This window comes from Hippocampus zosterae, chromosome 8, assembly GCF_025434085.1.
Source record: "Hippocampus zosterae strain Florida chromosome 8, ASM2543408v3, whole genome shotgun sequence".
In the NCBI taxonomy this organism is placed as follows: domain Eukaryota; kingdom Metazoa; phylum Chordata; class Actinopteri; order Syngnathiformes; family Syngnathidae; genus Hippocampus; species Hippocampus zosterae.
The window spans coordinates 10,953,347-10,969,033 of NC_067458.1; the positions used below are offsets into that span (position 1 = coordinate 10,953,347).

At 40.2% G+C, this 15,687-nt stretch overlaps 1 protein-coding gene across 1 annotated transcript in view; it reads left to right on the forward strand.

Moving 5' to 3' along the window:
• The window catches only part of LOC127606304 (adhesion G-protein coupled receptor D2), an 81,828-nt gene that overhangs the window by 31,866 nt on the left and 34,275 nt on the right, over nt 1–15,687 (forward strand). The window contains exons 20-21 of the mRNA XM_052074527.1: nt 7,924–7,965; nt 12,315–12,368. Of these exons, the coding sequence (XP_051930487.1) occupies nt 7,924–7,965; nt 12,315–12,368 (96 nt within the window). The remainder of the gene's footprint in view (nt 1–7,923; nt 7,966–12,314; nt 12,369–15,687) is intronic.

The following is a 15,687-nucleotide window of genomic DNA, read 5'->3' on the forward strand; positions in this document are numbered from 1 at the left end:
TATGTTATGCTTGGCGCTTAAGGCACGCCAACCCTAAATTGTCTTGTTTAAAAGCTAGCTTGTTTACAGTCCGCTTTCTCTCCCTCTCAATAGCCCCGCAACCACTCTATCCCATTACCACATGTGCCTAGTAGTTTTTTTCAAAGGAGCATTTCTAAAAACACACTGGTCTCCCAACAAGTCCAATTTGTGGAAATATCTTGGAATTATGTTAGCGTGTGTAGCAACAAATTGAACTCGAGCTGCAAGCAGCGATGAACGGCCCTCATGGCCTGGGGCCACTTTGGGGTACTGGCGTGTTGTGATACTGGCACATGGGATTTTGTTTTTTATTTTTTTTAATGGCACAATAAATCATGTGGATTTTCTGTTTTTGCCAGGCCTGATGTGTATGCAAAATTGTATGAGTTTGTGTGTGTTTAGACACGAAAAGCCAGTGTTGTATTTGCAACCTGTGCATTGCCATGGCAACAATGTTTTGCAAAAACTCACAAACTTTGTGTTTTAACATCATGAAGGACTAAACATGTATTTCCTGGCCACACCCTTTGTCGAAAGGTCACAATATACACTGTAAGACATGAGCAACGTCTTCAGGTTTTTCTGAAAAATGTTCAATTGGATTCGGCCAACGGGCTCGTTGCAGTACATTAAAATGTAAAATAAGACATCTCTAGTTGCCACAAGGTGATGCAATAAGTATTACAAAATATTCTCATACGGGTGATTTAAGTTGCACATTTTTATTTACATGTGAAGTTTGGATTTTTTTGTAATACGTGCAGCCATTTCTTCTTTTATGGCAAAGGAAATATGAAATGTGTCATTAAATGAAATTTAATGAAAAAAGTAGAATTCCTGTAAATGTGCAAAAATGCGCCCTAATCTGACATTAAAAAAAATCATACTTAACTTCCTGTACAGGATATGGCTGCAGTGGACTTTTTTGAACAGGTCGGAGTGCTACACTTGCCTCCCACATTTTGTAGCCCTAGGTCGAATGTATCGAGATTGGATTTGTTTTTTATCCACTGTATTTTTTATAATTGTGCGTGCTGACTTCGATACAATTTCGCCAGGCCCGATAATTTTAAACGTTTGGTGAGCCCAAATAAGACTCTCATTTCCACACACCGTATATCATTCGGGTTTATTTAATCATTAACACAAGTAAAGGAGAGCGCTCATCTGTTATTGCTACAATGACATTTGTCGGCGTGATGTAAAATCGATATGACACACTGTGTCAGTGCTACAGCAATGGCAAACGTCATTTGTCATCGACAGGCAATAAAGATATACAATTGATTTTCGTCCATTTCAATCCGCAACCTCCACCATTTATTGCTCTTTTGTGGTAGCAGAAGAAGTGGAACAAAAAGGAATTTAAAAATGACGATGGAAGGACAACCTTGTCAAGCCCAATTCATCTTCAAGAAGGAGACTGTGATGTTTTGAGGCCATGTGTATTGTACTTTTGTCGACATGCCCTGCCAGTAAAACGGTGAGAAAAATGAATTGTTTGGTGGGTCTGTACTTATTGAGGATTTTTTTTTCTTGTGATTGTTAAATATCTTTTCATATGTATGTTCTGTACTGAATGTTTTTTTTTACATTAGCTTATTCTTTGTGTATTCATCTTCAAATTGAAATTCCTGGAACTGACTGAATTAATGGATTGCTAAAATTTCAATTGTGTGCTTGGAAGGACATTTCCAAAGTTCCGAGAGCATAGATTTTTTATTTTGCTACAAAAAGTCTTTATGCAAATAAAATGGTCAAACTCAACCAAGATTTTTATTTTTTCTCAAAAAACAAACAATCGATGAAGGAACCCACCCATCACAGTCTTTAATGAATCAGATATTTGTGGTCTACTGTGGGATTGTTCTCCCATCTCCCTTTGTACAGTAAACATCATTAATTTCAAGTCATGGTACTCGACCATAAACTTTACGTTAGCGCGTTATACTCTGTTGTCTGTCAGTGTTTACGTCAGAGTTACTGTTGTGTTTTGTCGCGTCCGGCTCGCCAGGACCCAAGTTGTGTCACTGGTAGCGAGCAACATCTGTTTTGGGCTTGTTGTTCCTCTTGGCTGCTTTTCAATTGGATTTCCTCAAGCAGGGCCGAAAGCTGTCACCTCTGCCAGGCTCTGTTAGTGATCACTGCCGGCCCCTATATTAAATAGGTGGTTCAGGGCTAAGCTAATAACTCTCCCTCGTCTCCTGAGCCATCGCACACCAATGAATGTTGTTTCCACCAGCATCAGCGTGTATGTGTGTGTGTGTGTGTGTGTGTGTGTGATCCCTCTATAACTCTAGACCCAGTGGCACACTTACTTTGGGGTGTCCCACTACAACGTGACAACAGAGTTGAATGCACGCCGCCATCCTAATAGTTTCTCTCAAAGAATGACCTATGTATGATACAATAAGGTCAAAGCTCTTGCATTGCTGTAGTGATATTTAACTATGCTGTTATTCTGTGATGAGTTCTTCCAGTGATGTGCAATTTGTACAGTTTATGAATTGTCTTGGTGAACATTAAAGCTAACGAACGAAGGATCTCTCCAACAAATGTGGCCCTTTGGATAGCAGCTGTGGTTGTTTTGGAAGTGCTCTACTAAACCAGTTGAACTGATTTCTGGTGTTTTTATAAAATAAAAAATACAGATTAGGAATACTGTTAAAGTGTTGAATAGTTAAGCAGCATCATTAAGACGAGTAGTCTGAACGATACCCATCCGTAGTCTCGGCCTTATTGTTGAGTCATGAACACTGACTTGAATGGAGGCACGGAAGGCCCGCAGTTCTTAAGATGTTGTCCTTTGACACGTCCTGGAAGAGTCATCACTGTTCTCTTGGGGGCATTTTTGTTGGCTGGCCAGGGGCGGAGCATTGTGGCCATGGGTGAACATGACCACCTCGGGTCACTCTCTGGCTACCACACACAAAATGTTTTCATTGCTTTTTGAGATATTTTGGCCACCTTAAATTTGTCACATGGGTTGTATTTAAATGTATTTCTTGATTGAGCAGGTCTTGAGGTAAACAGGTTTGGGTGAGGTCAGTTAAAATGAGCTCCGCTTTTCTCAAAATGTGATTAGCCACAGGTAATTCCTGATTTATTAAAGGAGGCAATTACTTTTTCCAGACAGAGCCATGGAGCTTTGCATATTTGACTGAATAAATGAAATCACCAACTAAGAATTGCAATTTACCTTTACTTGGTATATGTGATTAATTGAATTACAGTGGGAATAATACTTTTTCATGGCGCAAAATGTGTAGCCTATATGGTTCGTTTTTATATATATATATTTTTCATGACTCAATGATTGTCGTTGATTGATTCATTCCATCCATCCATTTGAAACACCTACTTCAATGACCAAATCTGGTTATTTGGCCACTAATGGGGCTCATAAAGATGGCATTAAAATACCAAGGCTGTTCTGATTTCCACCACAGAGAACCCAGAAAATTTGAGTGAACGGCTTTAGCATTTGTTTCCAATTAGTTTTACTTATACAACCGATGGCCGGCCATGATCTCACATGTATGTTGTATTTTATAGGCTGATTGGAGGCATTTTGCCCTCCTTTTTATTCTTTTTGTTCTTTCCATTAAAACGATCATGTCCTGTCCATTGGTTGTGGGTGTTAAAGCATGCACGGGGAGGTGTTTATCTCATCAAATTGACAGCAGAGCAGCCTGGCTGTCTACCTGCCTGTTTGTCTGGCTTCATGTGGTCTTGCCAGCTTCTCTGGCCAGCTGGAGCTGTTAGACAGGGGTGAAAATGAACCCAGGACCTGCACAGCATCAACCCGGTGCTTCACGGCACTGACAGATACTTTGATTTGACGTGCCATGGGCAGTTAAAGTGAAAGTTATGTATACATGTTAATTAAACTGTTTATGCATGAAGGGGTCAGAGACATTAGCAAGTCCCAGCGCAGAAGTGTGAATTTCTTGCTCCATCACAGCATTTTCACCTCCTCTGTCTCTCATTTTCGTAATGATTACCAGGTGAAGAGCAAATCCCCTCTGCCCCCCTAATCCCCCTTTTTTGGGCCAAGTATGGATCCTGATTTGCGAAAAGTGTCTCAAGTGTTTGAATCTAGCCTAGGGCCTAAGTTGCTGAAGTAGCTCCCTTTTATTTTCGTGGGTGTTTTAAAAGCACCTGGCGGTTGAGGTCTTTAGCTTCATAAAAGAGAAGAGTTGGTCCAGTCAAACATTCAATTGTATTCATTAGCAAGTAGCCATTATAAATTATTTTTTACAACTCATTTATATCTATCTATCCATTCATTCATTCATTCATCTTCCGAGCCGCTTGATCCTCACTAGGGTCGCGGGGGGTGCTGGAGCCTATCCCTGCTGTCTTCGGGCAGTAGGCGGGGGACACCCTGAATCGGTTGCCAGCCAATCGCAGGGCACACAGAAACGAACAACCATTCGCACTCACACCTAGGGACAATTTAGAGTGTTCAATCAGCCTGCCACGCATGTTTTTGGAATGTGGGAGGAAACCGGAGCACCCGGAGAAAACCCACGCAGGCCCGGGGAGAACATGCAAACTCCACACAGGGAGGCCGGAGCTGGAATCGAACCCGGTACCTCTGCACTGTGAAGCCAACGTGCTAACCACTGGACTACCAGGCCGCCCATCTATCTATCCATACATCATCTATCTAAGTGTCACGGTGGTGCTGGAGCCTATTCTACCCGTCTTCGGGCAGTAGGAGCGGGACACCCTGAACCGGTTGCCAGCCATTTGCAGAGCGAACAACCATCCGCACTCACACTCAGATCTAGGGACAATTTAGAGTGTTCAATCAGCCTGCCATGCATGTTTTCGGAATGTGGGAAGAAACCGGAGTACCCAGAGAAAACCCACGCAGGCCCGGGCAAAACATGCAAATTCCACAGGAAGGCTGGAGCCGGTATCGAACCCACGACCTCTGCACTGTGAAGTCAGCGCGCTTCACACACACACACACACACACACACACACACACACACACACACACACACACACACACACACACACACACACACACAGCATTTGCCACTCCCACTCCATTGACAATCTTATCTTACAATGCATGTCCACCAAAAGTCTCTAGTTAAAGCACGAAAATGTCAGAGGGGGACATACGTTGAAAGGACAACAACCAAAAGGTTGCTTTTGGTTTCGGGGGCGTTTAGATCAGAGGGTGCCATGGATCTTTTTCAACTGTGGGCTACAAATACATTTGACCTGCCTTGATAACATCACATGACACACAACTGAGTGATTGTGAATTCCTGCAAGTGCTTTTACAATCGAGTGGATCAAACTCCAATAAGAAGCAAATGCGTTCTTGTTGTATGAAATGTAATTTTCTGTGTTGCATTGCATTGCATTGCACCAGTCCCTGGGGGATGATTGTTTTTGGTCAAACACGATGTTTGCTGGATTTAACTTTTTAAACATACAATTGTTCCGTAATTAGTTGCCTGCTAATTAATTTATGCTCTGTTGTTTGATGTGCAGTATTGCAATGTTTTGAAAGCAACTGTGATCATCCTTTGCATAAATTTGTACCATTTGCTCGAGAGTTCAAAAGAAACAGGACTTGGTTTAGAAACGTACACACACATTTAAATCATGTGCCCCCATTTTATTTGTGTTTGTTTATGGTGAGAATATTAATGAATTAACATTTTAAACAATTCATCATTATTGTTGTGCCACCACTTATTTTTAACTCAATTATTCTCTAATAGGCCACTTTTCTTAATGTGCGCAGGATGCTTTTCCCACTTTGTTCACTGTACAACATAAGATTAATTACAAATACGAGCAATGATCAAAAACATGGTAATCAACTGGAAACAATGAGTTGGGAATTGCACTTGTAATGCAATACAGTCGGGAGCACATTTCAGATTATGTGTGAAATATGTGTTCTTGTGTACATGCGCACATGTACCGGTATGTTTTTATACATGTGCAGTGTGACTGACAATGATACACACTGATATAGATCGTCATACACGTCTCTCGTCCTTCCATTATGAAGTGTTGCCACCATCATGCTGATTTGGTACCATACACATTTGGACATGTCCTTAACCGTGGTAGGGATTTTTTTTTGTTTTGGGGGTGGGGGGGTCTTTATTAAACATATCTATATATATATTGCGCGTCGTCCCGCACGCGGTCTGTCCTTCCGTCTGTCACTTTTCAAAACGTACCTACTTCACCACGCCGCTGTGCGCCGCCACTGCGCCGCTCAGGCAGTGGCTCACTACGATCGCGCGGGCATCTTAGCGAAAAAATGTTGTCTACCCACAAGCATTGCAATGAAATTGTTAGTTATTTTATAGTTAGTAGAGCTAAACATCTCTTTATTTTCGCGATAAGCAATGAAGATGAACAAAAAGTTGAACCAAGCAACAACACTTTTGTGGGCCGAAGGCCCACCTTACCAGCCTTCCGCAGGAACTAGCTGATGAGCCGCCCGGAGGGCGGCGAACCACCACCTTACCAGCCTTCCGCAAGAACTAGCTGATGAGCCGCCCGGAGGGCGGCGAACCAGCTAGTACAGTATAAAACCAATCAACACAAGTGAGATTATTAAATGAAAGGAAAAACAAAAGAAAGGCAGCAGTAGATTTCGTCCTTTAATAAAAATGTTCATGTTGAAGATTAGTTGCAAGAAGTGAAATTATATAATCATCATGAAAATAGGGAGCTAATCACGTACAGCATATTCTCGGTACCTGTAAAGTACCGTAATCATGACATTGACACTATCATAGCCAACTGCGTCATTATCATCATCATCAGTTATTTTTACGTTTTGAAAATATATTTGGGCATGATGCAGTCCGGTGTTTTCTTGATGACGTCATTTTTTTTTCTGTGGAATGATGATAATGGAACGGGAAAAACACAAAACATACCTAAGCCTGGACTGAATTGCACTGACTACTACAAAACTACAGATACAATGATAATGACTATAGGTCATTTTTGTATTATTGGCTTGATATGTCTTTTCAGTGGACCGTGTTCATTTAATTTTTAAGGTTGTGCCATAAACATTATTCAAAAAGTGTATTTGTATGGACTACTGTAGATGTGGATCATTGTGAGGCTACCTTATCGAAGAACCCACTCTTTTTTTTTTACCTTTGATCCGATTTTACCCACCTTTTCATGTTCCTTCTTTTGTGGCAGTTTGTCGCCATTTTCATTCATGCAACAGGTTTACAACATGGGCCGAAAACGAATGTGCACACTTGTATGTACAAATATTAAAAAGAAAAAAAAAACACTTTCTCTGTGACCAAAAAGTGCAGAGTTTATACATTCAAGGGCAAGGTATTGGTGGGTTCAGGGTACAAGCCACAGAATTCTTTGAACATGAAATATTTGCTTTTATGTGACATTTTTTTCATTATGCTTCTCCTCTCCCATTCTCTTTTTTCATCCATTGGTTTTCCTCAAGGGTTTTGACAAACTTGAGTTGCTCTCTTTTTGCACGAGGGTGTTTTTATCTCTTTTGGTATGTCTTTGAATCTCCCATTGTGTGTATTATGTCTGGTTGGTTTTCATCATTGTGTGTGTGTGTGTGTGTGTTTTATCTCTGACAAAACTTGGGAAAAAAATGCCCCTCTACTTTGGGTTTGAATTTTTTTTGAGAAGGTTGGAATGAGGGACGCTGCTATTGTAGAGGATACAAAGGAAGGCGGTTTGGAGAAGCTGTTCACATTTTAAGCGCAACTTCTCATTTTGTAAACTGTTCATCACTCCAGTCATTAGAACTAATGTTTTTGTTGTTGTTGTTTTTTTGTTTTTGTGAAGAGAGAAAACAAGTGTAACAACGTTGTCCTCCCATCTTATTACCCCTCTCTCTTTGTCTGTTTGCAGGGCTTGTTCATCTTCCTGATATATGGGGTGTACAACACAGAGGTAAGTCTGCATTGTGTCTCAAGGCTGTCGCAGTGAATGAGAGAAATGACAAGTTTCTGATGGGCTCCATGGTTAAAAGCTGTGCCGGTTTGGGGGGTTGCGGGGAGAGTGTGTGTGCATGCGTATATATGTTGCGGGCGGGGGCGGTGGGGCTGAGTGTGTATGAGACGGTTGATGGTGGAAGGAGTTCTGAGATGGAAAGGAGGGGGACTTCTCTTCCACGCAAGCGTCCCACTGCCCTTCATGCTTGGACTAACTTATATGCATCCGAGTCCGACCATTAAACACTGACACGCCGTCGTTCTCAGCCACTCATTGCTCACCTACATTGCCTAATATTTCACTGCCTCTTTAAGTTTTTAAACTCACGGCCCTCCATTTAGAATCCTGACAAAGCCGTTGGACGGTGCTTTGCGAGGTCCCGAGCGGTCTCCATACATAAGATGCAGAAAAAAACATGCAACGAAGGACTAAGAACGTATCATACTGAGACGCCGCATTATTACCATTTAGATAAGGCCTGGCTTACTGACAAGAGAATTAAATGCGATTTCATGTGTGAGACTCAGCTCATGAAAATCACTCTTTCATACATCTATTTGGCTTTTATTTTGGTGTAATTTCTTAACTCGATGCGATGCTGGCCTAAATCTAAATCAATTTAAAAAATGTGCAAAAAGTACTGCACCTTGTTAACAGTTGTAAAATACTATTGCGATTTTAGTACTAAAACTAAAATCATATATGTTTCTGACAAAAGTACTGTGTACAGTAAGCCAGTGAATTTTTCCTGTGTGATGAACCCCCCCCCCATCCCCTCCCCCCAAAAAACAAAAAGAGGATTTGAATCAAATTTTTGCTTTGCAAAACAAATACCTTATGCGTGATCAGTACCAAAATTAGACATCTCAATTAACTCAGATCTTAGGCTGAAACATGTAATAAAAAGGTGACTGGACCAGATGTAAATATCTGTCATGGTTGGTAATGATCATTCATTAGTCGACTATCATTCTAAAATGTGTTAGCTTTCAGTTGGTCGCGCAAAAAAAGTATGTGAATCTCTGCCTTCTTTCGATCGTCTGTGTGGTTTCCTCTCGATGTTCGTAGAGTTGTCCGTAAGTTTAAAGGTGAGGCATTGTGACTCATCTTATGTGGCACTTATCTACGTAAAATAAATCTATGATGCATTCTTGCTTAAGTGGCTTTTTTTTGTGCTTTGAGATTCCCTTTCAAAAACTCGGGCTGTCCTTGACCCCAAAGGTTGTTGCAATTTGTAATACATGTCCGTACACATGCTAGGGCACAGGAACATGACCATGCAGACAGAAGCACACTTCTTTTGTGATGTTGGAAAATATTGAAATACTCATGGTTTCGCTCAATGCAAACAAACCCTTTTTCATGCCTGTGAAACATTTTGTATTTTGTTGGGAATCCTTTCATTTGTCCTCACACATGTCAAGGACCCTTCCCAAATTTTGGATTTGCCTTCTCTAGCATCTAAAATGTTTCAAAGTATGCAATAAAATGCATTGGTAGCCACAACGAGCCAGCAAAAGAATGTCAAATGATGCTCAAATGAGTGCAAATCAGTTTGCTCTGAGCAAAAATCTTTTGGAGTCAGCCGTCAGCCTATGTGTCATCCGTCTACATCCATAAATACCTCAAAAGTGAAATTCATTCCCATCAAAATTGTCAGTGAACTGCATGGATGCTGCTTCTTCATATATTAGATTGTCTCCACTGGTTTGATGAAAAAAAAAACAGTCAATATAATCAACAAAAAAAACGGTTCTTTTTCTGTTGATGAAGCAGATTAGATCTGCATAAAGCAACTTGAATGCATTAACAAGCAAAAAAAGTACTTTAATATGCTTAGAAATACTGCCTCCATCTCAAAAAATTCATGAAGCCGGATTTCCACCATTATAAAATTGGCATGGAATGGGCTTTGCCTCTAATGTACTCAAACTGTTTTGTTTTGTTTTTTTTAATATATAAATCACTAATTGCCCGAGAATAGCTTCCCATTATTCATTGTAATTAACTTTTCCTTGGTGGTCACCTTGTATTAAAGCGCTTTGATGACCTTTTATTTCCATCAGCCCCAAGGATGTCGGCAGGTGTTGTCAGCTATGCCGCTTTCATATGTAAATTGTTTAACTTTACATCATTGCGAAACCTTGAGCATGCGCTCAAGCCCTTAAACACATAAGCATCATCTAAAACAATGCCCTTCCCTCATTGTCAAATGATTCATTAAGCAGTGTCATATAATTGCCTTAAAAGGGGGGTTCTTTTGATATCAGTGAAATCTCTGGGATGTCCTTCCCCCCCATTAAATAATGGAGCCTTTGCACTTGTTGCGCATCTTGTGAAAATTGTTAGGATCTTTATGAATATACAGTATGGTGCTGGCTGAATTGATTCTATGCAGACACAAGTCTTTCTTCATTCATTGAGTCGCTCTTCAACAGTGTATAATGCATGTAAAATAGAATTGTTTGCTGTGTGTATACATTTAAATACTGTATATTTTGAGACTTGGGGAATATGCATTATGGCGTCAGGCTTCACGAACAGCATGTCATGTGGTGAGCCCTCAGCTACTGCAAATTTACAGTCAGCGCTGACACTGTGCATGAACACAGACGCATGCACATAAAGATTCAAACGTTCATGTGAGGCTTTCGATTGATACCATTTTAGCCACACGCACATCGTTTCTGTCCGCATCGTATCACACTGGTGTAATCGATTTACAGATGAAATACTGCCATAGTAAATGAGGACAATAAGTCTTTATTAACTTAGTAACATTAAAACAAGGAATACTGGATAGATGTTATTTTAATATGAACAGCTTGAATGTTCTATTATAAATGCATTTGGTAGGGATGTATCAGATTTGACACGACACATCCCGAATGGCATGGTTCTTGAGTTTGGAACAGTTAATTGTTGTATAAAAATAAACACGTTCCGTATGTACCTGTTTGTATAGAAATATGTTCTTTAAGGATATACATATAATGGATTTTATTTATTTATGATTATTTTTACTTCAAAACACAAGCCTTAAATAAAGCTAGGATGTCGTGTTTGCCAAGTTGCCTTCTAATCTGGAATTGCAGCTTGAATTCTTGGTAAGAAGTATTAAAACCGGTTGTACAGTGTAAGATTTTTTTAGTGCCTTTATTTTTTTCATATATAAAAGAAAAAAAGGAAATTCTGCTTTAATTAATGTGTTGCGTTTCAGGCAATGTTAAATGGCAAAAGCAGGGAAGACATTTGAGCCAAAACCCCACACAAAGTTGTTCCTAAGAGCAATGTCATCTGGTGTCCATTTTTTGTTGGCTGCTGCTTGATGATCTCGCCTCTGTAGGAGAACTACAACTTCCAGACGACTGTCCGACATTCTTTTCTTCCAATCACAGCCGTGCAGTAATATTGAAATAAATACATTTAAAATCAACCCCAAAGGCTTGTACATTAAATTAATTGCCAAAAATGAAAACGGAGTACATTTTTTGCTGGAATTATCTGTGTTCTTGTTAGTTTTATCAACGTAACATTTAGTTTCAGTTGGTTTTCTTTCTTTGAAAGCATTTCTGGTTTTGTTTTATTTCGTGAACTGATTTTTTTTTTCAATTTTAGTTGTAGTTATTTCATTAGTTTTTATTTACTAAAATATCCTTAATATGGATCCATATGATTTTATTGTGTGAAAAATTAAATTGCATAAATTCAACAGACATTTTTTTCACTGTCCGTTATTGTACAATTATACAAACGCAGATGCAAGTCAACTATATTAGAAATGTTTCCTTTGAAAATAAAATTATTGGTTTTCATTTAAAGTACATTCAACTGTACCGTGTGTCAATTCACATTTCATTTCAGGACCACTTTTCTCTTATAGCTCTAAATATCTACTCTGAAATTTTGGAATCAATTCAATTCGTTCGTGTTTGATCTTACACAGTTTTCATCCGGGATATAAAAATGTAATCTGTTCTGCAAGGGCGGTCCCTTCTTCTCCGCCAATAGCTCCATTAGTTGGTCTCGCTGCTCTGTGTTGACAGATGATATCTCAAAGTAGTCCTCTTAGTTTGCCGGCTCTATGTGTCACTTTCAAGTCCCATTAGCCACCGGGACCTTCTCTCATGTCGATGCGCACACTTCCTTCTTTCAGCTCTTTGCTGTCAGAATCCACAAATGTCCGCTCCATTAACAACAGCAACAACGAAAGAATCTCTTTCCATAGAATTTGGAATTGATTTATATTTGTATTCTATGAAAGTGTGCTTCACCAAGCTTACTCAAACTATCTCTTGTTCTTTTAGGTTCGGACGACGGTCAACAGGATCAAGGAAAGGAGAAAGGCGCTTAATTTTTCAGTATGTAATCCCTTCTTTTGTGCGTGCCCGTGCGAGAATGTGTATGCGCACGCCCCGCAAACTCAATTTTCCTATTTTCTTTTTGTGGAGGGAAGCAAAATCCTCGCTCCAACAATGCCAATGAGAGCTGACTACAAAACAACCTCTTACATCTACTATCCTCTCACTAGCCGACAGTCCACGTTAGATGCCCTTATAGATCAAACACAACCCCTCCGTAATAGCTCCCACCCCCACCCTCTTTACGCTGCCCATTGCAGCACCTTCATCCCAGCAATGTCAACCTCTGTGCTGGGTTACAAGTTTCTAATCCAGGACAAGCTGTCCCCTTACATTAAAGTGTCAGACCAGTATTTATACCTCATTGGATGCTGCTCAGATGCGACCGTGTGTGTGTGTGTGTGTGTGTGTGTGTGTGTGTGTGTGCGTGTGTGCATGGCACACGACAAAGCCAAGCATTTTTTAGGCAATTTGAAACATTTCCAAAGCACCGCTTTTCATCTTTGCAGTCTCCTTTGCCCACCACGGCATATACGCAAATTGTGATTTGTCCCTCATTAGTGATCCCATCAAGTTTCCTCCACTTGCTGGGTTGTGTGAGTTAAGGCTTTACGGCCGTGACTACTCTGTCCTACCCCTCCCACCGCACCCTGACCTGCACATACACACCCACCAATATTCCCCACCTTGCATCCATCAGGTCATTGCAAAACGAATGAAACCATTACAAAGTGCAGATTGATTTTCAAAATATCCCGTGTCCCTCCACTTCTGTTTGACGCCCCCAACCCAAACGCCACCTCTGAGATTGACACTGTCAGAATCGGAAGAAATTAAATAAATAAATAGATCAGATGAGTCTGCCGGACTGGATTGGTGGCTAATGGGGCCCCTTGCCATTGGTGCAGCTTGATATATTGGCTGCTCACGGCATCAGTGAGCCCCCCCCCCCTTCCCCTCCACCACACCTCCACTGTCATTTTTACTGCTTGCTCTTGAGGTGGTGGTTTTCCAATCAAACTGGGTTCCGCTACTAAAATGCATTTTTTGGCCCTCTCTGCCACCTGATGGTTTTTAGCTAATGCCATTTTGTGCCATAAATCGTGTTTGAAATACCGTATCCAACTGTCCTTTGGTTACGTAGGAGACATTTGGCGCTAGATGACCGCACATGCCCCCATATATCCCCTTGTTGTAAAACACAGGATTGGGTATTGTGCCTTGCACGTTATGGGATAAAGAAGCTTTGCTGGTCTTACAGCATATATGGGGTCATTTGAAGATGAACCACAATAGTTTGTGGTGTATGTTGTATTATATGTAACAATGAAGGGATTAAGGGACTGATGAAACAATTTAATTCAGGGGGCTAAAACATATTTTTGATTCTTTACGGTTGAGAAATTGCTCACATCGACATTTGTTATCGTACACTGTAGTGTGTCTGTTTAACAATTAATAAATGTAGCTACAGAAAATAGTTAGCTCCATATTTGTCCACCAAAAATAAAGAATAAATAGAAAATGTTGCATTGACACTTTTTTGCTGATGCATCCAAATCATTCATTCCCTTTCTAAATTGAGGCGCTGGACTCGAGTAACATGTAATTTTTGATTTTGATTTTGAACACAGCCAAGTGACCCGTGTAGTTTTCTTGTCTGATACCAAATACTGACCTACACAGCCAAATTACTTTTTGAAATAAAGCTGTCAGTTTCTGAACCAAAATAAAAATAACAGACCCTTCTCAATACTCTGGAGTTATATGCCCTTGACACTGCTGAAATATTGATATAAATTGAATGTGGATTCGTTTTTTTTTTTTTTTTTTTCTTTTTCTCAATCATAAGTCACATTAGGACAGGATATAAAATGGTCGGGTTTTCCTGTAATGATTTTTGGCAGCAGCAAAAGAATATTATTTTTTGTTTTTCTGATCCCGGTGTTGTAGATGAGCCGTAGTGTAAAAAGCAAATGTTTTCTCATTAGAGGCTAGTCAGAAACAGAAACCCTACATGTTCCAAATTCTTTTGCATGCAAGATTTGGAATTACAATTTTTCTTGGGAAGCATGTTTGTTGTTTCTCCCATTTACAGGACTGATTTCAACAGGTTTACAAAATATTTTCCCCACATTACCAAATTAAAGGAAAATGACTAATTTTCCACATTGTCGTGCGGAGAAACAGCAGGCCGGGTGAAAACTAATAAAAAGGCAATTCAGCAAGGAGATTTTCCAGTTTTCTTTATTTTCAAGCGTGACAGTTGACCAGTTTTGAGCAACCCACGTGCAGCACTGCTCTCCAAGTTGTCCGCCCCCCCCCCCCCCCGTGACTTCCTCATTCCTCTTTTAAAGGGAGTTCACTTGAGCTTCAGGCCAATCAGGTCCAAGCAACAATTGTCCCTTCCCAGGTGGTTGCAATTACCTCATCTGAAACAATTAGTGTTCTAAAAAGTACAGCAGTGTTGGATGGAAAGAAATGTGCACCTTTCTTCCATCCAAAATCCACAAAGAAACATAATTTTCAATATTTGTCTTTCAACATCATGACACACATTAATAAGCAAGTCTTACTTTATGCTGTATGCAGTATGGTTAAAAAGAAGATTGGTTCCGCCGATGAAAAGTGCGAAATGATCCATTCCAAAGATCGTTGTACTGTGGAAAAAATATTGTGTGACGCAGAGGGCAAATAGGTTTGTTTTCTGAGGTCAGGCACTGATGAGGAGCAGGCAGCTGTTGGAAGCTGCTGATGTCTCTGGAATCCAAAGACCCTTTTGAAGCGGGGTCCCCCAAATGCATAGCAGCATACGCAGTGTGCTCGAGAATACAGAAAGACACATTAGAAGCCAAAGTTTTCAAATAGTTCTATTCACTGATGAATGCTGTTCCACTTTGGATGGTTCAGATGACGGATGGGCAACTGGCAGCCCAGTTGGCTGGCCAGGGGCTGCATGCAGCAGGGCCCAAAATAGGTCACGAAAATGTTGTCCATTAGGTAAAAGCATATTATATTTTCAACCAATATTAGCACAAACCTATATGCCTGGTTTGCTTAGAGACACTATTAGCCATGTACGTGGCCAGGTGAAACATTCTTCTGACTTATGGAATATAGCAGTTGAGGCCGCAAGAGATGTGCCAATTTTACTAAATCAAAATGATCAAACAGCCAGTACGTATTTCAATTAAAGATTGGCTTATACCTTTTTTTAATATGATGACATTTCAACAACAATCCTCTTTGTCTCATATTTTGCATTAAAATTGGGTCTCAGTAAGTGAATTAGTTTAGTTAGTAGTTTGTGTTAGCTTAT